The 23,741-nt window shown below is 37.4% G+C and overlaps 1 protein-coding gene across 5 annotated transcripts in view; it reads left to right on the top strand.

Moving 5' to 3' along the window:
* The window catches only part of QSER1 (glutamine and serine rich 1), an 87,313-nt gene that overhangs the window by 24,231 nt on the left and 39,341 nt on the right, over nt 1-23,741 (top strand). For 2 of the 5 annotated variants that reach the window (XM_054662196.2, XM_508354.9), the window contains exons 2-4: nt 10,060-10,172; nt 10,853-11,014; nt 14,656-18,348. In XM_054662196.2, coding sequence (XP_054518171.2) covers nt 10,060-10,172; nt 10,853-11,014; nt 14,656-18,348 — 3,968 coding nt within the window. The remainder of the gene's footprint in view (nt 1-10,059; nt 10,173-10,852; nt 11,015-14,655; nt 18,349-23,741) is intronic. The other 3 variants (XM_054662197.2, XM_054662198.2, XM_054662199.2) reach the window with 3 other exon arrangements.

Below are 23,741 nucleotides of genomic sequence, written 5' to 3' on the forward strand. Positions count from 1 at the left end.
AGTGCCGGGATTACAGGTGTGAGCCACCACGCCCAGCCGGGCATGACTCTAAATGGAATTATATGTGGTCTTTTGTGTTTGGCTTCTTTCATTTAGCATAGTACTTCCAGATTCCTCCAGGTTGTAGCATGTATCAGTATTTTGTGCCTCTTCGTGGGTGAATAATATTCCTTTGTTTGACTACATCACATTTTGTTTATTCATTTGTTAGTTTTTGCACATTTGGATTGTTTCCACCTTTTGACTATTATGAATAATGTTGCTATGAACATTTATGTACAAGTTTTTGTGTTAACATGTTTCCATTCTCATGGGTATATGGGAGTAGAGTTGCTGGGCCATGTGGTAATGATGTTTAACTTTTTGAGGGAGGCATGAGATTTTATTAATATTTTCTTAATTCAGTTAACTACTGTTGCTTTATTCACAGCTAACTTAATGTCAAATGTAATCTTTATCCCATTGAACACAAGATACTAAAAAACCCTATTTTATGGCCAGGTGTGGTGGCTCATGTCTGTAATCCCAGCACTTTGGGAGGCCGAGGTGGGCGGATCACTTGAGATCAGGAGTTCAAGACCAGCCTAGCCAACATGGTGAAACCCCATCTCCACTAAAAATACAAAAACTAACTGGGCGTGGTGGCACCGGCCTATAGTCCCATACTTGGGAGAGGCAGGAGAATCGCTTGAACCTCAGAGGCAGAGGTTGCAGTGAGCTGAGATCGTGCCATTGCACTCCAGCCTGGGTGACAATGTGAGACTGTCTCAAAAAAAAAAAAACAGCATTTCTCTGTATTGCTTTCTGTGACTTATGATGTGGAGCTCTCTTGTTTTGTGCTTCAGTAATTAATATCATTAGATGGTAGCTCAAGTAGGTTTTGGCCTTATATGAAATCCTGATATAATGCCTAAAATTAATAATATTAAGTCTCAGATAATTCAGTTTTTAATTAGCATGGAGTGACCTACTGGCTTAATCTTTCATTTTTGAATCCCTAGTCCTTAACAGGATGCCTGCCCAGTCAAGTAGGCACTCAGTAGAAGTTTGAGAGATTATTGAGCTCTAACTTGAAGCTGATTTCTCTTCCGAAACTGTACATGGGTTGTAATTATTTATGACTACCTGCTGTGTACCACATACTATTCTGGGTGCTTGGGATGTACCAGTGAATAAAGCAAAGGCCCTGTCCTTCAGGATTTTACCTTTCAGTGCATACTGGGCAAACTAGCATACTATATATAGTAAATACATATAGTATGTTGAGTGTTTATTAATGCATGGAGAAAAATAAAGAGGGTTAGGGCATGTGGAGAGTAAGGATGTTGTTTTATATGGGGTGGTCAGGGAAATCTTGAGGGGTGAAATTTAAGCAGAGACCTAAGGAGAAATGAGGAGTGAGTTTGAGGGATGAGGCAAGAGACCTGTCTGGCTGGGAGTAAAAAATAGGAGCTAAAATCAGAGGTGTAAGGGAGCAGCAACTAGATCATGTAGTGCCTTGAGAACTTTGTAAGAAGTTGTGGCTCTTGTGAGGTGGGAAGCCGTTGGAAAGTTTTTCATGATTTGATTTTACCTTTTTAAGAGAATGACTCAGGCTGAGGATGAGGGGAAGGAGGGGCAAGAGCAGAGGCAAGGAAACCAGTTAGGTGTAATAATTCCTTGCCTGTTCAAGAAGTGATTGGAGTTAGCAAAGATTTATAAGGAACACCCTCTTCCCCCCAAAAACCCCTGATATTTATAAATTAGATCAATAATTATTCTAACGCTTAGGAAGTTGTGTTTAGATTTAGCATGGCTTACATTTTTTTAAATGTAGACTTCATTTTTGGGAACTGTTTTAGATTTACAGAAAAATCAGGAACATAGTATAGAGTTCCCATACACCCCCCACCTAGTTTTCCCTATTATTACCATCTTGCATTGGTATGGGACATTTGTTACAGTTAATGAACCAATATTAATACAGTATTATTAACTAAAGTCTATAGTTTATTCAGATTTCCATAGATTTACTTAATGTCTTTTTCTGTCTCCTCTTATCTATGACAGTTTTTCCAGCTTAGTTTGTTGTTTTTGTTGTTGCGGTTTTGTTTTTTAGAGACAGAGTCTTGCTCTGTCATCCAGGCTAGAGTTCAGTGGCATGATCACCTATGAACTCCTGGGCCGAAATGTGTAGCTGGGAACTACAGGCAAGCACCACTAGGCCTGGCAAATTTTTAAAAGTTTTTTAGAGACTGAGTATTGCTATGTTGCTCAGTCTGGTATCAAGCACTTCTCTGGCCTCAACCTCTTATTACTTTGCTTTTGATAACCTTCACAGTTTTCAGAAGTACTGGGCAAGTATTTTGTAGGATACCCCTCTTTTGGAATTTGCCTAATGTTTTTTCTTTTCATGTTTAGACCGGTGTTACTGGTTTTGAGGAGGGAGACCACAGGGGCAAAGTGTCACTTTCATCACATCCTGTCAGTGGTACATACTATCAACGTGATTTATCACTACTGATAAAAGCCTTTATCACCTGGTCGATTCTTGTCAGGTTTCTACACTGTAAAGTTACTCTTTTTTTCCTCCTTTCAATACTATACTCTTTGGAAAGGCGTCACTGTGTGCAGTCCACACCTGAGTGGGGAGTTATGGTCTCCCTCCTTCAGGGTAGAGAATCTACACAAATTAATTGGGAATTCTTCAAGGGAAATTTGTCTCTTCCTCTCTATTTATTCAATCGTTTAATAATTATCAGTATGGACCCATGGATATATATTTTATACTTCGGGTTACAAGCCAGTACTATTTTGTTGCTCAAAATGTTCCTTCTTTGGTCATTGGGAACTCTTTTCAATTAGCTTGTGTGTTCCTTTGACATAAATGTCTTTTCTCTCTTTTTTTCTCCCTCCCTCTCTGCCCCCTTTCTTTTTAGCACTTTCTTACTTTCTGGCACTACAAGATACTCCAGACTCATCTTGTATATTTCCTGCCCCAGTACTAGAATCAGCCATTTCTCCAAGGAGCCTTGGTTCCTTTTTCTTGGAGAATGGTACGAGAAACCAATCTGGGCACTAGGTATATTCTTTGCTGCTGGAGTGTCATTGCTTCTGGGCTCTGTCCGCCAGAGTAAGGAAATACACATGTAGCTTGTTTTAATATAGAGAATGATTGCTATGATCATTTTAAAAGCATATAAAATCGTAAGAGTATTTTGAAAATAGCAGTTGGGCATTTGGGTTTTTGTATTAAGGGATTTCTACATTACACTTTGAGTAGCAAAAGAATGAAACTGGACTCCTACCTCACACCATATAAAATAATTAATTTGAAATAGATCTGTCATCCTAAATGTAAAAGCTAAAACTAAAAAACTCTTAGAGAAAACATGGGCATAAATCTTCATGACCTTGGATTACAAGTTATTTCTTAGATATGCTATCAAAAGCATGAGTGTGACAAAGGAAAAAATAAATTGGACTTCAAAATAAAAAATTTTTGTGCTGTACATGATACCATCAGAAAGTGAAAAGATAACCAATGAATGGAAAACAATGTTAAAAATCAGATTTATCGGGGACTTGTATCCAGCATATTTAAAGAACTCTTATACTTTAATAATAAAAAGATAACCCAGTTAAAATATGAGCAAAGCATGTGAGTAGACACTTGTCCAAAGAAGATGCAAGTGGTCAGTAAGCACATGCAGAGATGCTGTACATTATTAGTCATAATGAGGTAAATGCAAATCAGAACCACTCCACACCTGTTAGGATGTCTACTATAGATGAGAAATATAGATAATAAATATTAGTGAGAATGTTGAGAAATTGTAACTTATACTTTGCTGGTGGGAATGTAAAATGGTACAGCCACTTTGGAAAACAGTTTGGCCATTTCTCAAAATGTTAAACATGGAGTTTTCATTTGACCCAGCAATTTCACTCCTGGATATATATACCCAAGAGAAATTAAAACATATATCTATACAAAAACTTGTACATGAATGTTCATAGCATCGCATGATAGCCCAAAAGTAGAAACAACCCAAATGTCCATCAGCTGATGAATGGATAAACAAAATGTGGTATATCCATACAATGGAATATTCAGCCCTAAAAAGGAATGAGGTACTGATATATCCATGTTGTAATAAGGTGAACCTTGAAAACATATTTAGTGAAAGAAGCCAGTCATAAAAGGCCACATGTAGTATGATTCAGTTTTTATGAGTTATTTTGAATAGGCAAATCCATAGAGACAGAAGGTAGATCAGTGATTGCCAGGGGCAGAAGAGAGGAGGGAAATAGGACCAATTGCTCACGGATACACGTTTATTTGGGGGGGGGGTGATCAAAATATTCTAAAATTAGATTGTGGTGACAGTTGGACAAGTCTGAATATTCTAAAAACCACTGATTAGCATACTTTAAAAGGGTGACCTTTATGGTATGAAAGTTGTATTCCAAATTTGTTTTTTTACGAAATCATTTAGAACAGAATAGCAAAAGATACTTAGGGATAAATTTAACAAAATACACGTAAGAATTATACACTAAACACTACAAAAGACTGTTGAGAGAAATTAAAGATCAGAAACAGCTATACCATATTCATGGCTTAAAAGATTCAGTACTTTTAAGATGGTATAGTTTTTCCCAAATTGATGTTTAGATTCAATACAGTTTTTTTGTTGTCATAGAAATTGACAAGCTAACTCAAATGTATGTGGAACTACCTAGCACAGCAAAACAATTTTGGAAAAAGAACAAATTTGGAAGATTTGTGTTATTGAATTGAAGACACTATAAACACAGTTGTATAAAAATATAGTTAATTTGTGGATTGATTTATATGAACAGACATTGGTCAGTGTAACACTATAGTCAAGAAATAGAAACCCATATATATGGTTTATTGGTTTTTGACAGAGGTGCCAAGACAATTCAATAGGTAAAGAATAATCTTTTCAATATATAGTGCTGGAACCATCGCACACTGAAATTTTAAAAATGAGTATCAACCTTTTATACCACGTATAAAAAATTAACTCCAAATGGATTATAGCCCTAAATGGAAAAGTTAATACTATAAAACTTCCAGAAGAAAACAGAAAATCTTTGAGATCTTAAATTAGGCAAAGATTTCTTAGGTACACCACCAAAAGTACAATAGATAAATTAAAAACTGATCAAAATTAAGAGCTTTTGCCCTTCTAAAGATACTGTTGCAAGAATGAAAGCCACCGGGTGGGAGAAAATATTTGCAAAACATAACTGGCCAAGAACTTGCTCCAGAATATATAAGCAACTCTCTAAACTCAATAATAGAAAACAACCCAATAAAAATAGGCAGAATATTTCAGTAGTACTTTTACTAAAGATTTCTACATGGCAGATGGTGAGATACTTATTGCACATCAATTAGAATGGCTAATTTTTTTTTTTTTTTTTTTTTTTTTTTTGAGCCAGAGTCTCACTCCGTCACCCAGGCTGGAGTGCAGTGGTGTGATCTTGGCTCATTGCAACCTCCGCCTCCCAGGTTCAATTGGTTTTCATGCCTCAGCCTCCCGAGTAGCTAGAATTACAGACCTGTGCCGCCATGCCTGGCTAATTTTTGTATTTTTAGTAGAGATGGGGTTTTGCCATGTTGGCCAGGCTGGTCTTGAACTCCTGACTTCAAGCGATCCACCCACCTCAGCCTCCCAAAGTGCTGAGATTATAGGCGTAAGCCACCATGCCCGGCCTAATTTTTTTTTTTAAGTAACAACTTACAAACTAACAATACCTAGGGCCCATATGGATGCAGAGTTACTAGACATACATTATTGGTGGGAATGTAAAATGTTATAGCCACTCTGGAAAACATGCAGTTTATCTGAGTTAAAGATACATTACTGTATAACTCAGCCATCTCTCTACTCAAGTGAAATTAAAACTTATGTTCACACAAAAACTTATGCACATGTGTATAGCAGCTATCTTCATGATTGCCCCAGATGTCTCTCAACTGGTGAGAAGGTTTTAAAAAACAAACCAACCTGTGGTACAACCATGCAATGGAATACTGCTCAGCAATAAAAAGGAATGAATCACTGATAGAAATAACAACATAGATGAATCTCAGAGGTGTTACACTAAGTGAAAAGCCAGACACAAAGACTACATATTAAATGATTCCATCTATATGACATTTTGGAAAAGGCAAAATCACAGAAGCAGAAAACAGATCTGGGGACTTGGTGGTAGGATGGGTTCACTGCAGAGAGGCAGGGGGAATCTTTGTGGTGATGGAAGTGTTCTCTCCCTTGGTTTCTGTGGTTTGTTTGTGCAGGTATGAAACACACTAGAGGGCTGGGCACAGTGGCTCACGCCTGTAATCCCAGCACTTTGGGAGGCCGAAGTGGGCAGATCACCTGAGGTCAGGAGTTTAAGACCAGCCTGACCAACATGGCAAAACCCCGTCTCTACTAAAAATACAAAAAAAATTAGCCTGGCGCAGTGGTGCACGCCTGTAATCCCAGCTACTCAGGAGGCTGAGGCAGGAGAATTGCTTGAACCTAGGAGGTGGAGGTTGTGGTGAGCCAAGATCACACCACTACACTCCAGCCTGGGCAACAGAGTGAGACTCTTGTCTCAAAAAATAGGCCGGGCACGGTGGCTCACACCTGTAATCCCAGCACTTTGGGAGGCCAAGGCGGGTGGATCACGAGATCAGAAGATCAAGACTATCCCGGCCAACATGGTGAAACCCCATCTCTACTAAAATATAAAAAATTAGCCGGGTGTGATGGCGGGTGCCTGTAGTCCCAGCTACTCAGGAGGCTGAGGCAGGGGAATCGCTTGAACCCGGAAAGTGGAGGTTGCAGTGAACTGAGATCGCACCACTGCACTCCAGCCTGGCGACAGAGCAAGACTCATCTCATTAAAAAAAGCCCTAGAAAAGGTGAATTCTACCTATGCAAATTATACCTAATTTTTAAAAAGCGAAAATGTGAAAAATTTGAACCTTGAACTTTACCTCATACCATACACACAAAAAGATCTCAAAATGAGTCACAGACCTAAACATAAAAGCAAAAACATTAAAACTTACAAAATAAGACAATAGGAGAATGTATTAGTGACTTTGGGTTGGTGAAGATTTCTTAGGACACCAAAAGCACAAACTATAAAACAAAAAATCTTGATAATTCGCATTGAGCAAAAATTAAAACCATTATTTAAAGACAATGGAGGCCAGGTGTGGTGGCTCACACCTGTAATCCTAGCACTTTGGGAGTCCAAAATGGGTAGATTGCTTGTTTGAGTCCAGGAGTTCCAGACCAGCCTGGGCAACATGGACAAGCTTTGTCTCTACAAAAAGTTAGCTGGTGGTGGTGGTGCACGCCTATGGTCCCAGCTACTCGGGAGACTGAGGTGAGAGAATCACCTGAGCCTGGGAAGTGGAGGCTGTAGTGAGCCGTGATCATGCCACTGCAATTGAGGTTGGGCGACCGGAGTGAGACCCTGTCTCAAAAAAAAAAAAAAGGAATAAATAAAGACACTGGAAAATGAAAGAGAATGAAAAGGCAAGCCAATAGACTGGGAGAAAATACTCCCAATACATATATTTGACAATGAATTTTGATCCAGGGTATGTAAAGAACTCTTAAAACCCAATAAGAAGGGAAACAACCCAGGTTTGGTTTTATTTTCAGCTTTTATTTTAGATTCAGGGGGTACATGTGCAGGTTTGTTACAGCATGATGCTGAAGTTTGGAATACAAATGATCCTGTCACCTGGGTACTGAGCATAGTAGCTGACAGTTTGTTTTCCAGTCCTTACCCCCTTCTTCCCTCCTCTAGTAGCCCCCAGTTTCTATTATTGCCATCTTTATTTCCAAGTACCCAATGTTTAGCTCCCACTTATTAATGAGAACATGTGGTATTTGGTTTTCTGTGCCTGCATTAATTTGATTAGGATTATAGCCTCCAGCAGCATCCATATTGCCCCAAAGGACATGATTTTGTTCTTTTTAATGGTTGTGTGGTATTCTAAGATGTTTGTGTACCACATTTTCTTTATCCAGTCAACCGTTGATGGGCACGTGTGGGTTGACTCCATGTCTTTGCTATTGTGAATAATGCTGCAATGAACATGCAAGTCAATGTCTTGGTAGAATGACTTGTTTCCTTTTGGATGTATACCCAGTAATGAAATTGATGACAACCTAGATCTTTTAAAAGGGCTAAAGATTTGAATAAACTTCACTAGAGAAGCTAAAAGAATAGCCTTACAAACATACAGAAAAATGCACCTCCTCGTATGTTATCAGAGAAATGCAAATTAAGCCCAGTGATACTCCACTGAACCCACCTAGAATGGCTAAAATTAAGAAGACTGAAAAGATCAAGTATTGACAAAGATGCAAAACTACTGGAATGTTGATACATTGCTTTTTTATTTATTTATTTATTTTTTTTTTTTGCAGACAGAGTCTTGTTCTGTCACCCAGGCTGGAGTGCAATGGTGCAATCTCAGCTCACTGCAACGTCTGCCTCCTGGGTTCAAGCGATTCTCGTGCCTCAACCTCCAGAGTAGCTGAAATTCGAGACCTATGCCACCACGCCCAGCTAATTTTTGTATTTTTAGTAGAGATGGGGTTTTGCCATGTTGGCCAGGCTGGTCTCGAACTCCTGACCTCAAGTGATCCGCCTGCCTCACCCTCCCAAAGTACTGGGATTACAGGCATGAGCCACCACACCAGGCTGTGTTGCAGACATTAATAAGGATACATTACCTTAACGACTTCAAGCTCAGAATCGTCACTAATGAGACAAACTGACACTGTGTGCCTCCTCATGTGATGCAATAAGAAGTACACAACAGGTCAGGTGTGGTGGCTCATGTCTGTAGTCCCAGCTACTTGGGAGGCTGAGGCAGGAGGATTGCTTGAGCCCAGGAGTTGGAGGCTACAATGAGCTATGATCCAGCTGCTGCACTCTAGCCTGGGTGACAGAGACCCTGTCTTCTTAAGACAAATCTAGAATTTGGGACATCTTATAATTTAGTTGCCCTGGATTCTTCAAAAGGTCAAGGGATTTGGGATTAGGGGTTGGGTGAAGGCACTGATACTAAGTTAGAGAAATAACCAAATGAAATTACTGAATTTTGATTGGATCCTAGTTAAAAAGAGCTTAAAACTTTTAGATGTTTGGCAATAATTGGGGAAACTGGAATATGACCTATATATTACATGATTATTGAATTAATGCTAAATGTGTTTAAGTCTGATAATGATATCTGGTTATATAAGAATGTCCTCATTCCTATGAGATGCAACTGATGATATCTCCAAGTTATTTTCAAGTTGTTTAGCAAAAAAAAGTGGGTATGTGTGTATAGAGAAAAATAAATGTTACAAAATCTTAATAGTTGTTGAATCTTAAGGGACAGGTATATGGTGTTCATTGTATTTTTGATTTCTTTCTATGGGTTTACAATATTCAAAATAAAAACATAACCTTTCCTTTCCAAGGAGAGGGGGAAAAATCTTGTTTTGGACTACTCTGAAAATGTTTGAGCTTGAAGTTTTCTCAGTGAGTTATTGGGAAATAGTATTAATTATGTATTTGAATTATCTGTTATTCCATAGAATACTATAATTAGAGAGGTTATGGAGGTTATTTCATCTGGTCCTTTTTTTATACAGATGGAATTAGTCCAACAATAATTGAGTCCCTTATTTAAATTACACTGTAAGCCAGAAGTAGAGCCTGTACAATGAATTCACCTCTCTGTTGTCCAGGATATTACTTTTTCTTCTGTACCACATTACCTCTCCCAGTAAAAAGACTCTTGTTTGAGGTAGAATTGAATTAAAGAAAATACTGTGTATTATTTTTCTTCCTAATGCATCTTAAATATATTTCCTCCATTGTGATAGTATTGTCAGACTGTGTTTGATCCACGAATCAATAGGTCAGGAAATTGGTCAAAGGTTTCTACTACTTTTATAGTTGTTCTTCTAGAAGTTTTTTTTATCAGATGGTTTGGACTGTGTATTTTGGTCACTGATTTTTAATGTCCTCTAGTTTAATCTATGAAGAAGGACATCCCTCACACTCTGAAACAGATCTCCTTCAGAGACAGAGTTTTGCAGCCTCTCATCAGCTTCCTGGATATGCTCCCACACCTCAGCCTACTGGTAACAATTCTCTTGTGAAATATACTACGAGTCTGGGTACATTTAGTGAATAAGAAGAAAAACCAATTTTCATGTGTTGAGTTCTGAATGTGTAGGACATACTCATGCCATGGGAAATGAAATGAGAGTAAAAGCTTGTTTTTTGTTTTTATTTTTGACATGGAGTCTCGCTCTGTCAGCTGGGCTGGAGTGCAGTGGTGTGATCTTGGCTGACTGCAACCTCCACCTCCCGGGTTCAAGTGATTCTCCTGCTTCAGCCTCCCGAGTAGCTGGGACTACAGGCACCTGCCACCATGCCCGGTTAATTTTTGTATTTTTTAGTAGAGGCGGGGTTTCACCATATTGGCCAGGCTGGTCTCAAACTCCTGACCTTGTGATCCTTCCCAGAAGTGCTGGGATTACAGGCATGAGCTGCCACGCCCGACCAAAGCTTTGGTTTTTACCAACGGAATATTTATATAATTAATAAATTAAAAGATCTTCTTTCATGCATCTTTGGAGATTTTAAATTATAAATATGCTTGGTCAAATTAATATGTTTACTATCAAAATAAAACCATCTGGGGTTGTAGAATGTTTTGGCCTTAATTTTCAGAAATTTTAAAATAGAGTCAGGAATATACTTTTATACAAGTAAATTTTTTTTTTTACTTTGGGATATATTTTATCTTCAAATTTAGGTCTTTCTGGAATATTTGATACTAGTGTGAACAGTGCCAGCAGTAACACTAAAGAGTCTTCAGTGATGAATTTTCTGTCTACTGCTGAATCCCGAACTGCTCAGGCTGCTGCTTCAGGAACTACTCTCTTACCACAATTCAGGGCTCCATCCTGGCAGACAGGTGATTCTCTGTTTTTAGAATTTTTAAGTCCTATAAAAATGCTGATGAAACATATACATTTGATGGCCTTGTCATTGTGGCTGGGAGTTTTGTTACAATATTGATTTTCCACTGAACTTTAAGACCTGGAATTTTTCAAAATTTTCAGGTGGATAAAATTCAAGAATTTATTACTGGCAGAAATTTAGTTTTAGCATTCTGACAAAAACTAGTAAGTTGACATTGAGGGGTAGATAATGATTAAAGAAGGTCTCATATAAGGTTTATATCTAGCAATTACTTGTCTACTTGAAAGAAGCAAAGATTAAAATTTATTTTAGTGACTTCAGAATGGGTAGGTGTTATAGTAAAAAAAATCTTGGGACTCATTTCATTGTTAGTTTTATATAAAGTTATCCTTAATTGGATAGATTAAGTCACTAATAAGAGACATTACAAGTTGATATTATGATGTGCCCATTTTCCAGCAATAATTACAAGGTCTATAATGTGCTTTTCTATTTCATTTTTCTTATTTTACTTTTCAACCGTTTCTCATCAGAAATTATATCTATATATTTCTGTTTTTTGTAGTATGACAGGAATTTTTTTTGGAGTTTTGTCTTAAGAAATGTCATTTGAGAATATGTTTTTAAAGGATAGGTATAGGAAATAGTATTTTAACATTCTGATGTAAATTCCACTAATAGAAGTTTCTCAGTTTGCCTTAGCAACATTTTTTTTCCTGCTTCTAAGGGGATAATCAATGATTTGGCGAAATAAAATAATATTTTAAAACATAGCTTTATTTTTTACTTCCTGAAATAATTTTATATTTCATGTATTTAGTTAGATTTTCCTATCAGTATATTCATGCTGAAACTTGAGAGTTGAAGAAGTTTTAAAATAAAACAAAAGAAAATCTGTTAATATTTCTGTGAAGTGTTTTTACTCTTGTATAGTTTGTTTTTAAAGTTTTTGTGGTTTTTTAGGTTGCAATTTTGTTTTGTTTTGTTTTTTGAGACAGAGTCTCACTCTGTCGCCCAGGCTGGAGTGCAATGGCACAATCTTGGCTCACTGCAACCTCTGCGTCCCAGGTTCAAGTGATTCTTGTGCCTCAGCCTCCTGAGTAGCTGGGATTACAGGCATGCAGCACCACACCCAGCTAATTTTTACGTTTTTAGTAGAGACGGGGTTTCACCACATTGGCCAGGCTGGTATCAAACTCCTGACCTCATGTGATCTGTCTGCCTCAGCCTCCCAAAAGCGACCGGCCTAGGATTCAATTTTTAACAATTCATTTTTGCAATTTGTATCTGATCCCATAAGTGAATTGCATTCAGAAGGGCTTGGACTCTCAGGTTAGTAGGTAGAAGTTTTTTTATTTTTATTTTTTCTTAGAGCACGACTGATTTTACTATCATATGGCCATTTAAAAGGAATTTAATGGATTTTTGAGCACATTAAACTGGACCTAAACTAATGTACTCTGAATGGGAAATAAAAATGAAATTGAGACAAAAACATACACAACATATAAATACACCATTAGTTGGAAGAAGGTATTAGTGTTAGTGTGTTAGGATAAGGAACATCATCTTTTGGCATGTTTGAGATTACAATATGATCATTAGATGCATTTCAAAATATCGTCTGTGGGCATACTGTGGGGAATTTGCTAGCCTCTGTGACTCCCTTCTACATTAATCTAATAAATCATGCAGAAGTAAGTGAAGTGAGAAAGATCTTATATCACTCTACTGGATAGAAGGATTTCAAGAAATAGAAGCTCCTTACCACATTTGGGACATCTTAAGCCCCAGATATTCTCTGTCCCTTCTAAATAGCCTCTTCCTCATTCTAGGCATAACTGTGATAATGTCAGTCACTATGTAATTACAATTGGTTCTTTAAACATGATTTATGTGACATAAAACACCTCATAATAACCATTAAAACTGAATCAATCCATTATTTGTAACTTTACATTTAGTTAAATGTCGGTTCTTTATTACTGTTTACTTATTATGTTTTAAACCCCCCACCCCAACACACAGAAAAGAACAATAGGAGATCTCTGGTAAAGAGCAGAACAATAGGAGATCTCTGGTAAAGAGCAGTAGAGTCAATTGATTAGAGTTTCATGAATATCACTTGACCCTCAGCAAGTCACATCACCTGTCAACCCCAGTTTCCTAATTGCTAGAACAAAGGAGTTGAACTATATTATCTCAAAAGTCTATTCTAGTTCAGTGTATTATTTTAAACATTTCTAAGTGTTATTTATTCTTTCAAGTGCCACTAGATATTTTCTATCTTTGTAGTAATAATTCTTTTTGGATATTTAATGGAAAGTAGGAAAATATTTTTCAAAGAGCCAGAGAATTGTTTTCCCCATTTTTCCAAAAATGAAAAAAAAATTTAATGGAAGTTCACATAAAACATTTAAATAGTAAAAAGGTATATAAAGTGGAAAGTGATAGTTCCTAACTTTTCAAAGAGGAATTAACAGTTTGTTATTTATTTTTATTGGATATCCTTCTATGTCAAAACATATGTATCCACCTTAATGTTTATGGCAATAGTATTATTATGGTATGCCATAATTATTTGATTGATCCCTTGTTTATGGACTTTATGTTGTTTCTACTTACTGTAAACAATAACTATAATGAATATCTGGTACAAATATTTTTGTATGCACTTATTTCTTTAGAATAAATTTCTATAGAACTTTCAGATCACAAGGGTAAACCCATTTTTACTTTTGCCATATGTGGCTAAAATGCTGTCCTGAAATGTTAACAGTCTCTTTCTGACAGTACTTTGTTAATTTCTGATCAACTTTTCATGATAAACATGCATCTATTATGATTGGGAAGTTGTTCATAGGAAGTCAAAGCTTGAAATGCAAGAGATTTTTAAAGTGAATATATTTTGGTAAAAGAAACTGCAGTTCACTGTTTTTTTATATTTATTTATCATGTTAGATGTAGGCAGTTTAGCTTTTTTTTTTTCCATTTTAATGTTATGTACATTTTAGTTTGTCCATTGGTATTTTGCATTGGTACTTTGGGATAAATTAATCACTAGAGATATGTACATTTTTACTGATTTCTTCATTTTCCTATGACCTTATCAAACTATATATAAATTATATAACAATTACAGATATGAATTGCTGATATCATTGTAACTTCATTTTTACTCTATGAAAACTAGCTAATCCAGGCGTGGTGGCTTGCACCTATAATCCCATCACTTTGGTAGACCGAGATAGGAGGATCACTTGAGCCCAGGAGTTCAAGATAGCCTGAGCAACATTGCAAGACCCCATCTCTACAAAAATTTAAAAATTAGCCAGGTTTGGGGGTATGCGCCTGTAGTCTCAGCTACTTGGGACACTGCGGCTGCAGTGAGCTATGATCGCAAGACTGAACTCTAGCCTGGGCAACAGAGTAAGACCCTGTCTCTTAAAAAAAAAAAAAAAGAAGCTAGCTATTTTGAAATGTAATTTTCAAAATTTATATGCAGAACTAACTGGTCAGGTTTTTCAGTCTTAAGACATTTTGATGAGTTGAGGGTTATGTAAGTCATTACTATGAAAACATAAAGTAATTGTGCCATAATTACATAAAAATCTTTGTGCCTTTTCTTCATAGGCATGCATTCCTCAGCAGCAACTGAGCTGTTTGCTACTGGACCTTTGCCAAGCACTGGAACACTTCCACCATCTCTCTCTGCTTATCAGCATCCCACCACCTTCAGCAATAGAAACTTTGCTACCACTTCACCTTTGGTGCTTCAGGATTCAACTTTTAACACTACATCAAATGGAATTTTAAGTCATCATGACCCTTTGCTACAAATCAAGACTTCCCAGGGAACTGTTCCAACTGCTTTGGCATTTGAGCGCCTGGGCAGTTCTGTATTAAGTAACAGCATACCACCTCAGTCTTCAACATACCGCTCAGCTCAAGAGTCTGCACCCCATCTTTTACAACCTCAATTTAGTTTGTTGCCTTCAGCACTTGGGGGATCCCAGCAGACTCCTCAAGCCTACAGTTCAACTCTCTTTACTAGTTCTACTGCTTCCATTGAAAGAGCTCTTCTTCGAGAATGTAGTGTTATTAAACACCATCAGCGGCCTTCAGGTACCCAGTCAATTCAGGCACAACTGACTGGTTCACAGCACTCCTTACATAGTTATCTATCAAATTCAAGTGTAGTTAATTTTCAGGAAACAACCAGGCAGTCATCTTTATCCTGTAGCCCAATTGGAGATTCCACTCAGGTGAGCAATGGAGGATTACAACAGAAGACCTCCCAGGTCTCAGTGGAACTTGCTCAGTCTTACTCATCTGCGATTCCATCATCAGGGTATCCTCCTTCTACTACAAAAATAAAAAGCTGTTCTACAGAACAACCACTGACATCAACCAAGACCCCTAAACCTCAAAGTATAATTCCTCCTGTGCAAACACTAAGCTATTCCAAACCTTTACATAATCAGAGTTCTGTAATATCGGGCCAAGCACAAATTTATTCTACAGCACAGCTACCAAGCCTTTTATCAGTTAGTCAGTCCCAAAATTACGGTTTAGTACAGCCACATAATGTGCCATCTATTATTCATTCACAGGTTTATAGGTCCAGCAAGGTTGAGAAATTGCCACCCTTGTATAAAACATTGACTTTTTCTGGGTCATCTCAGACTATAACTCCTGAAAATCAGACGCTTAATTATTCATCTAATCAGCAAGAGGTATTGTCTTCAGTTACAAATGAGAATTACCCTGCTCAAACAAGAGATCTGTCTTCAGTAAGTCAGTCTCAAAGTTACTCATCTGGTCACTCTCAGGGTTTATCACCAGTTAGCCAGACACAGGTTAGCTATTCATCTCAATCACAAGTTTTGTCAGTTGTTAGTCCTTCAGAAAGCTATGCTTCAGGGGAGTCCCTAACATTAACAGCCCCTTCTCTTTCTTATTCTTCTGCCTCTCGGGCTCAGAATTTGCCAGACTCTAGCCCGACCCAGAATTATATTTCTATGCATTCTTCCCAAAATGTTCAGACTCAAGAGTCATCATCTCCCCAGTCCCAGAAGTTTTTGCCTGCTGTCCAGTCATCATCTTTTGCATCCTCTACTCATTGTCAGACATTACAAAATAACATAACTTCCCCTGACCCAAAGTCTTATGCTGAAAGAAAGCTTGACTCAGATGTGTATACATCTTCAAAGCAAGAAGATGGTTTTCCAATGCAAGAGTTACAGGTGTTGCAGCCACAAGCATCTCTTGAGTCATCAACCCAAAGGCTATCTGATGGAGAAATTAATGCTCAAGAATCAACTTATAAGGTGTCAAAGGCAGATGACAGATATTCTCAGAGTGTAATCAGAAGTAATTCCCGTCTTGAAGATCAAGTTATTGGGGTGGCTCTGCAAGCATCAAAAAAAGAAGAAAGTGTTGTTGGTTCAGTGACACAACTTAACCAACAAATTGGCCAAGTCAATAATGCAGCTACCCTTGATCTTAAGAACTCAACTAATTTAATACAGACTCCACAAATAAGGTTGAATACTAAAGACTTAAAGCAGCAACATCCTCTCATACTTAAGGTGCATGAGTCCAAGGTCCAGGAACAGCATGATCAAATAATTAATGCTTCATCTCAGATTCAAATTCCAAATCATGCTTTAGGGCATGGCCATCAGGCATCTCTTCCTAATACACAGGTCCTTTTAGATTCTGCCTGTGATTTACAAATTCTTCAGCAGTCAATACTGCAGGCAGGTTTAGGTCAAGTAAAGGCATCTTTACAAGCACAGCGTGTTCAAAGCCCTCAACAAATAGTACATCCCTTCCTTCAGATGGAAGGTCATGTTATTCAAAGCAATGGCGATCATTCTCAGCAGCAACTCCATCCTCAAAATTCTGAAGTTATGAAAATGGACCTCTCTGAGTCTTCAAAACCATTACAACAACATCTAACAACAAAGGGCCATTTTAGTGAAACAAATCAACATGATTCAAAGAATCAGTTTGTTTCTCTTGGATCGATGTGTTTCCCAGAGGCAGTGCTTCTTAGTGATGAAAGAAATATTTTATCAAATGTAGATGATATCTTAGCAGCTACAGCAGCAGCTTGTGGAGTTACACCTGCTGATTTTTCCAAGTCAACTTCAAATGAAACCATGCAGGCTGTTGAAGATGGTGATTCTAAATCTCATTTTCAGCAGTCATTAGATGTCAGGCATGTGACTTCAGATTTTAACTCTATGACAGCTACAGTAGGAAAGCCACAGAATATAAATGATACTTCCTTAAATGGAAATCAGGTTACTGTGAACCTTTCACCAGTACCTGCCCTTCAGTCAAAAATGACTCTTGATCAACAGCACATTGAAACACCTGGTCAAAATATACCAACTAAAGTAACTTCAGCAGTGGTTGGACCAAGTCATGAAGTCCAGGAGCAAAGTTCTGGCCCATTCAAGAAACAGTCTGCTACCAATCTTGAATCTGAAGAAGACAGTGAAGCTCCTGTTGATAGTACATTAAATAATAACAGAAACCAAGAGTTTGTTTCTAGTAGTAGAAGTATAAGTGGAGAGAGTGCTACATCAGAGAGTGAATTTACCTTAGGGGGTGACGACAGTGGTGCATCAATGAACCCAGCTAGGAGTGCACTTGCACTGTTGGCCATGGCCCAATCTGGGGATGCAGTCAGTGTCAAGATTGAAGAAGAAAACCAAGATTTAATGCATTTTAACCTTCAAAAGAAAAGAGCTAAAGGAAAAGGGCAAGTTAAAGAGGAAGACAACAGTAATCAGAAACAGCTGAAAAGACCTGCCCAAGGCAAACGCCAGAATCCAAGGGGAACAGATATTTACTTACCGTATACTCCTCCTTCCTCAGAAAGCTGCCATGATGGTTATCAGCATCAAGAAAAAATGAGACAGAAGATCAAAGAGGTGGAGGAAAAACAACCAGAAGTGAAAACAGGATTTATTGCTTCTTTCTTAGATTTTCTGAAATCCGGGCCCAAGCAGCAGTTTTCCACTCTTGCTGTACGAATGCCTAACAGGACTAGACGGCCAGGGACCCAGATGGTTCGTACATTTTGTCCCCCACCACTTCCCAAGCCTTCATCTACAACACCCACACCTTTAGTGTCTGAAACTGGCGGTAACAGTCCATCAGGTAAAGTTGATAATGAACTTAAAAACTTGGAACATTTATCTTCATTTTCTTCTGATGAAGATGATCCTGGATGTAGTCAAGATGCTTATAAAAGCGTCTCTACTCCCTTAACTACTTTGGATGCTACTTCTGATAAAAAGAAGAAAACAGGTAAAGTTTTACAATTTAGATTCATAATTATTACTTTCTTCTATTTTTCCAGCTATAGCCCACATTTTAAGCTTTTTTCACTTAAAGCAGCTCTGCAAGTACATTTTCAGGACAAAATGTATAGGTAGGTATCTTAAGGACTTATTTTTTAAATGTTTCTTGCCTGTAGGAAAGGTCTACGTTTTAGGTTAAGTAGTTCTGCTTTTTCTTGGCTTTTTGCCAAAGGCAGCATAATCTGTACAGTATGCCATCTAATCTGAGACATCTTGAGGTAATTGAGGCACTGTATTGTGGGCATTGCTGTAGTATAAACCTGGTACACTTTCTTAGTTTGCCAATTTTATCTGAAGATTAACATTTTAGTATTAAATATGGTTATGTTTAAATATGTTGCAATAGTCCAGGTGACAAATGATAGCTTTTTTCAGATGAGGCAACAGGGATGTTATAGAGTTAAAATCTGAACCATTAAATGTGGTTATGTGCAGCATGCACACTAATATAATTAAGATAAACTTAAAAATTTTATGCTGGCTTCAGATTATATACCCAAATCTTTGGGTATGTGTTTCACTTTACTCTGTGGCTAAGGGAGCTTTAGAGGAAATTTTTTTTTTTTATACTTTAAGTTTTAGGGTACATGTGCACAACGTGCAGGTTAGTTACATATGTATACATGTGCCATGTTGGTGGGCTGCACCCACAACTCGTTATTTAACATTAGGTATATCTCCTAATGCTGTCCCTCCCCCCTCCCTCCAGCCCACAACAGGCCCTGGTGTGTGATGTTCCCCTTCCTGTGCCCATGTGTTCTCATTGTTCAATTCCCACCTATGAGTGAGAACACGTGGTGTTTGGTTTTTTGTCCTTGCGATAGTTTGCTGAGAATCATGGTTTCCAGCTTCATCCATGTCCCTACAAAGGACATGAACTCATCATTTTTTATGGCTGCATAGTATTCCATGGTGTATATGTGCCACATTTTCTTAATCCAGTCTATCATTGTTGGACATTTGGCATATTTTAAGAAGCATTGACTTATGTAAACAATTGGCAGTAAGTATGGTATTTTCTATTGTAAGGAACATGCCAAGGAAAAATTTATTTGTAACAATAATATAACTACCACCTCTGTGCCAGGAACTAGTAGCAATGTTGTGAGATACACATTGTTATCTCCAATATACAGATGATATAACTGAGAATAAATGAATTATGTGGGCCCATACCTCTAGTAAGTGACAGAGCTGGAATCTGAACCCAGGTTTTTCTGGTTCTAGAGCCTACATTCTTTCTCAGCTCTTTAGGATAAATAGGGTGGTGCTTTAAGACTTAAACCTTGTTTTGTAACATACTTCCCAGCTTCTCTCTGGACTTGACTACCTTTAACTACTAAAGTGTTACGTGACAGCTGGTATCCAAATAACCTGTTAGCATAAATATCTGATAATACATTTCTAAAGAATTCTCATTTCATTACACAGGGAAATTAACATGATAGAAAGTCAGTCTCAGATTCAAAGACATTACTACCATGGATGTGTCTAATCCTAATATGGTTTTATAACGTCTCACCCAGTTCAGAGTGCTTTGCAATCGCTATTATATTCCCTCTTACATTCCCAGAATAAACCTTTTGAAATCTCTGTTCTAAAACATGAGTCTAAAACTAGTTTCTTCCAGAGATATGTTATCTCATTTTTAGTTAAAATCATCATCATAAACCCGATCCTTACTATTAGGTCTTTGAAGTTCTCTTATCACCATCCCTGTTGCCTCATCTGAAAAAAGCTATCATTTGTCACTTGGACTGTTGCAACTGATTACTCATTACAGACTTTTCTTTTTTTTCTTTTTTTATTATTTTAAGAGACAGAGTCTTGCTCTGTCACCCAGGCTGGAGTACAGTGGTGTGATCTTGGCACATTGAAACCTCAAACTCCTGGGCCCAGGCAATCTTCCTTCCTCAGCCTCCTGAGCAACTGGGACTATAAGCACATGCCACCATGCCTGGCTAATTTTTTTTTAATCTGTTGTAGAGATGGGATCTTGCTGTATTGCCCAGGCTGGTCTTGAACTCCTGGCCTCAAGCAGTCCTCCCACCTTGGCCTCCCAAAGTGCTGGGATTATAGGCATGAGCCACTGCGCCTGGCCTAGAATTTTTTCTCGCCAGTCTCTATGCCAGTCCATCCTCCACATTGTCAACAGATTCAACTTTATAAAAAAGGAAAGCTGATTGTTACTTTTATTTCAAAACACCTCTGTGCTTCATGGGAAAAATAAAGATTATATGTAAAAATTCCTTTTTCCATGTTTTACTCTCTTTCCACTGTCCCTCTGCTGTGACAATTGAATTTTTCATTGTTTCTTGGATGTCTGTCCCCCTTCTACAGTTGTGAACCTTTGAACACATTTTTCTCTTTGTAGACTACTCTCTTCTCCAGTTTTTAGTCTAGAAGATACTTATCAATCTTTAAAGACTATTTTCAAAGTCATGTCGTAGGCATTATTCCAGACGGAATTAGTGCTCCTATCCTTTAAATTCCCACAACCCTTAAATTTCAATGAAAGCATTTACTTTTGTGTTTTAATGTGTTCATTTACATTTGTATATTTCATTAGAAAGTGAGTTCCTTCAAGCTAGTGAAGGGTTATGGTTAAGAATTTAGGCTTTAGAGTTAAATCACCTTGGGTTCAAATTCTAGAATCATAGTGCTGTGACTTTAGGGCATGTTCCTCATCTGTAAAATGGGACATGGTGATACAGTCAGTATATAGTAACCTCTCAGGTTTTTGAGAGGACTCAGGGACATAAAGAACGTCATGCACAACCTGAGTCATTAATTGTAGTTATTATACTGCATTCATCTTTGTATTTGCAAGACCTGAAGTGTAGCAGGTACTCAAATAATGAGTGAGGGTATGTAAAAGAAAAGTAGAACATTGAGGTGATCGTGAGTTAAAGTTAAGTAGCCAGGTTTTGATTTTAATTTTGTGAGTAGAATTCTGACTTTTGCACATAGGTTGCACAGTCCCAAACAGTTTAAATGAAGTCACAGAGATATATGATGAGCCTGTGGTACTCCACATTTCACTGTTCCATGGTAAATAACTTAAACGTGAGTATATCTTCCACTGATGCTAGTTTCCAAATACTTGTAATATTTTCTGGAACATAGGCTTGCTGTTAGTTTTTTGTGGACTGCTGTAGCCATTCTGAGCATATGAAGATGTCTTTAGTTGCACCTGTTTCCTCCTGTTTTTTGACTTTAAATTATTCAGATGCCTAAAGGGCATATTCCTTGCTCTAAAATAATAAAGTTTTCTAGTAAAGTTTGTGATAAAATAATTATAAAGTAAGAATTATTTACATATTTACTTGCAGTATAGGAGTTGGATTAAGAAAAAAAGAAAAACTAATGGAACTGTATCTTGTATCAACATAAACTAAATCCTGGGCTCTTTTAGGCAAGATGGTACACAGTTGTCTAACACTCTGAATTCTATATTTGCATTAAAAAGACCAGTGGAATATAAAAACCCATCCCTAGTTTTGAATCCTGAAACTAGGGTTAGGTGCTATTTTCACCATTCCTTACTCCTTTCAGATAGAATTAAAGTGTAGTATAAAACCAGTTTTTGCACTACTAAAATGTTTCTGAATCTGTATCAAGTAATTTACTATTATCAAGTCAGTGGAAGTAGAATGTTAGAGCTATACAGTCTAGTTACAATTTGATTTCATTCAAAGTGACTGGTATATTTTTTCAAAATGAAGGCCAAACTGATGAACAGCACTCAGCCCCTACTTCTCAGGCAGCCATGGGTATGCAGAACAAACTGTTAAGGACACAAGTGACAGGCACCCAGATCTCAAGAATGTAATGAAACCAAAATTGGTGTTTCCCTTCAGTTTTGTTTGCATCTCTGGATAAAATGGACTTGGCTGAAATGTGTTGAAAGCTTAAAAAAATGTGTAATACCACCGTCAGTTTTCTGGGCTCCTTGAAGATCTTTTAAAACTTAAAATTTGGGTTTGAATTTTTTTTTAAGGTTTGTTTTAGTTCTTTGTCTCTGAAATTTATTTGGCATTCTGGGATGTTCTGGGTCTTTGTATATTGAGTAATTTTGGATTTTATCTTGGACATTTTGAGTACTGTATTGTAAAACTGTAGGTTCTATTAACATCCTCTGAAGAATATTGATTTATTTTGTTCTGTTTTAGCAGGCAGTCAGACCATAAGTTCTGTCTTACTTTTTGTGAATGGTGTTTCCAGTGTCAGTTCTGTTTTCAAGGCTTTTGCTTTGCTGTTGTAGGTCTGTTTTAGCAGTTAGCCTAGAACTTGGGTGGGTTGTAGACTGTGTTGTAGTTCAGATCTCAAAGCCTTTCTTTTGCTAGTTTTGTTCTATCTCACACTTGTGCATCCTAGGTATGAAACGCTGATTTGTGTGGATCCATACATAAGAATGAGAGGATCCCATTCTCCAGCTCCCTTTTCCCTGGGATTTTCCCCACACTGTCCAGATCCCAGGGTCCCTTTTCCTAGTCTGTTGCCTAGAAGACTGAGTTTTTTGTTTTTGTTTTTTTTTGAGATTTATCTTCCCAGGCTTTGACATAATTCTCTGCAACTGGGACTGCCCTTGAGGCAATGCAGTGAAAGAAATGAAGGAACAGGGATTCTCCCTATTCTCTTGATGCCTTAGGGGCCTTGTTTCTAGGTTCCTTTTGCCAACAAGACAAGCGTTCTGTTAGGATTTTAGATTTCTGATTCATTATTACTGCATTTCAGCTCTGTGACTTGGGCCTCTCTCTGGACAGAGTTGGAAACAAAAAAGAGAAAACAGAAACAGATTTTCCCCTTACTGTTAGCCTTGCACAAGGCTTCTTTACCCATTCCTCTGGCCAGAAAGGTAGGGTTTTTCTTGAAGTTTTGTTGCTTTTGTGTTGTATAGTTTTGCTTAGGGACTATCATGATCCCTGCTTGGTCATGACAGATTATTTTAATCTGTTGAAAGATTTAACTTGCTAGTATTTTATTTGAGATTTTTACACTTAGATTCATAAGTGAGATTAGCTTATAGTATTTTTTTTCTTAATCTGACTCACTTTTGTATTCAGGATTATGTTGGTCATACAAATTAAACTGGGAGTTTTTTTTTCTGTTCATCTAAGCTTTGAAAGTTTATCATACATAATAGGGATTTGATAAAACTTTCTAAGAACAGATCTAACTAACTGTCTTTCCAGTTTTTCTTGAGGTCGCTTGGTCTGTCTAGGTCAATTTAAGAAAGTTACATTTTCTAGGAAAATCATTCATTTAGATTGTAAACTTTGTTGTAAAGTTGTCCATAGTAATCCTTAAGTTTTAGTCTCTTCTACCTCTGTAGTTATA

This window comes from Pan troglodytes, chromosome 9 (assembly GCF_028858775.2).
Source record: "Pan troglodytes isolate AG18354 chromosome 9, NHGRI_mPanTro3-v2.0_pri, whole genome shotgun sequence".
Taxonomy (NCBI): domain Eukaryota; kingdom Metazoa; phylum Chordata; class Mammalia; order Primates; family Hominidae; genus Pan; species Pan troglodytes.